Source organism: Kryptolebias marmoratus, linkage group LG21 (assembly GCF_001649575.2).
Source record: "Kryptolebias marmoratus isolate JLee-2015 linkage group LG21, ASM164957v2, whole genome shotgun sequence".
Taxonomy (NCBI): Eukaryota; Metazoa; Chordata; class Actinopteri; order Cyprinodontiformes; family Rivulidae; genus Kryptolebias; species Kryptolebias marmoratus.
Window position 1 is genome coordinate 23,106,730 of NC_051450.1, and position 2,636 is coordinate 23,109,365.

General features: G+C 51.9%; 1 protein-coding gene across 1 annotated transcript in view; it reads left to right on the forward strand.

The window, feature by feature from the left end:
• Positions 1–2,636, forward strand: part of LOC108229401 (ras-responsive element-binding protein 1) — a 13,131-nt gene continuing 10,495 nt past the window's right edge. The window contains exons 1-5 of the mRNA XM_037973338.1: positions 1–874; positions 953–1,157; positions 1,388–1,457; positions 1,866–1,955; positions 2,037–2,200. Of these exons, the coding sequence (XP_037829266.1) occupies positions 790–874; positions 953–1,157; positions 1,388–1,457; positions 1,866–1,955; positions 2,037–2,200 (614 nt within the window). The 5' untranslated portion in view covers positions 1–789. The remainder of the gene's footprint in view (positions 875–952; positions 1,158–1,387; positions 1,458–1,865; positions 1,956–2,036; positions 2,201–2,636) is intronic.

Here is a 2,636-nt window from a genome sequence, read left to right on the forward strand (position 1 = left end):
GTGCACCTGTGACAGAATGTCAGCAGCAGAGAAAGTGGACCTGCAGCCGGTTTGTTTCTGTTGTTTCCTTGTAAAGATGCAGATTTAAACACCACCATCGTGCAGGACGAGCTGCAGGGACTGTCCTTTAAATCTGTCCATCAGAAGATGCTCAGATCTCAGATCAGTCGTTTGACTTTAAAACTGAAGCTGGATCATCTAACTTTAAAAACCTGCAGGAAGTCTGGGAAACTGTTCACAGATTACAGGAAGGTCATCGAACCTGAAGAGCGGATCAGAACACGAGTTTTTAGGAGAACTCTGCAGAGTTTCCTCGGGGGGAGGAGCGCTGCAGGAGGAAGTGGTCGGTTCTGGACTTCCTGTGGGGGCGACCCAACAGGAAGCAGTAATTACCTCCCTCCCTCCCTCCGGTTCCCCTCGGTCCGGCAGAGAACAGGAGTGAAGACCGTAAACCCGGAGTTCTGCCCCCCCGGGTCCAGTTGGACCGGAGCCAAAACTGTCCTCTGCTGGCTCACTTCATTTCAAAATAAAAGCTCAGAGGGAAAACACAGAAAGTCTTTAATGTAATCGAAGAAATTCTGATTGGAACCAAACTCAACTGTTCTAAAGTTCCTTCAGCTTATGGTTTGTTTTTAGCTGCTGTTTCACTGCTCTTAGCTTTTAGCTGCTGTTTAGCTCATCTTTAGCTGATGTTCCCATCATGTTAACTCTATTATCTCAGATGCATCCTGGGAAATCAGCCGAATGTTTTTAATTTAAATCTCCTGCTCGGTTTTCCTTCCAGCTGTCATGGAGAACGAGGGTCAGGAAGAGGGCGGAGCCAACACTGAGATGAACAAGGAGGAGGCGGAGCTACAACACAGTAACCTGAAAGGTACGCAGCTCACCTGGTTGCTGACTGACCCCAGGTCAGCTCAGGTGAAGGTTAACCTGAACTCCTCCTCTTCATTAGCCGTCAACGGCGTGTCGGAGGGCGGCGAGGAGGCGGCGAGCGGAGGAGAAACGCTACAGAACGGAGACCTGTCCTCCATCAACGCCATGATGTCGACGGTGATGTCAGCCGCCGGGAACATCAACGGAGGAGGAGGAGGAGGAGGAGGAGACGAAGGAGGGAGCGGAGGGACTTCCGCCAACTCCTCCGCTGGCCCCTCCCCCAGGTGAGCGCAGACACTTTTCTGCCTTTCCTCAGAGAAAACTAAAGAGTTAAAGTAAAATTTAAAAAGTTTCTTCAGGTTAGATTTTATTTTCTTCTGTTTCTGTTAAAAACCTTCGTTTGTTGTGGATTAATGTCGTCGGGGGTCAGGGGTCAGAGGTCAGGTGTGACAGACATGTTAACACCTGTGAGCTGACTTTGGTTTAATGAAAGTTTTTCTGTTTATTCTTAAAGTCCTTCACCCAGCAAGTCCCTGAGCTCCGCCATGAGGGCGCCGCCAGGTCGCAGCGCCCGCCGCAGCCAGGTACGACACCCCAACGCACCTCCGGATCACGGGGCTGGACTCGTTGTCTCCTCCCGGCTGAGTCACCGCTTCCTGTGGCTCAGACGGGAAAAGGAAGTTCTGAGGGGAGGAGACGTTTGTTCAAAGCTCAGCGGAGCGGCTCGGAGGTTTCAACCGGACCTTTCTGGGCCTCCAGAACCTGCTCAGAGTCGGTTCAACATTTGAGCCGTGATGAGGGTGTGTGAGGTCGAGTCATCGGGTCGGACTTGGGACTCGTCACAGATTACCCAGGAGCCTCGGCGGCAGTCAGCTTCATTAACTAATTAATTAACTTCACACGCCGTTAGCCAATCACGTGGCAGGTGTCTTTGAGAAATGCATCCTGGGAGCTGTAGTTTTATCTCCTGAACGTTTTATCGTTTTTATCAGGAAACCAAAGACGACAGCTCAACGCACATCTGTCCTCTGTGTGATAAAAGCTGTCAAACGCAGCACCAGCTGACCATGCACATCCGACAGGTAAGTCCTCCGCACCTCACCGCCACGCCCGTAATCTTCTTACCGACGCGCTCGCTCACCTCTACGCTGTCCTTCCTGCAGCACAACGCCGACGCCGGCGCCACGGACCACTCCTGCAGCATCTGCGGGAAGTGCCTGAGCTCAGCCTCGTCGCTCGACCGACACATGCTGGTCCACAGCGGAGAGCGGCCGTACAAATGCACCGTCTGCGGCCAGACGTTCACCACCAACGGCAACATGCACAGGTGCTGCAGGACACACAGCTTCCTGTTAACTGTCCAATCAGAGCCCAGGACACACAGCTAACTTTAAAGTTCTCGTTGATCCATTTAGGAGGAAAACAGTCTTTGGACTTTGAGGTGGAGGTGAATCTGTTCCCTCCGCCCTCCAACCTCTAATGTGCTGAGAGTTTCGCTCTAATGTGCTGAGAGTTTCGCTCTAATGTCCTGAGAGTTTCGCTCTAATGTCCTGACAGTTTCGCTCTAATGTCCTGAGAGTTTCGCTCTAATGTCCTGAGAGACAACATGGCGGCCATGTTGGTTGTAGAACGGTGATGTTTGGGTGTTGAGCTGAGGAACAGGAAGCTGCTGCTTAACTCAGACATGATGGGATGTTCAGACTGGGTGTGTGTGTGTGTGTGTGTGTGTGTGGAGGGGGTTCTCTCTGTGTGTGTGTGTGTGT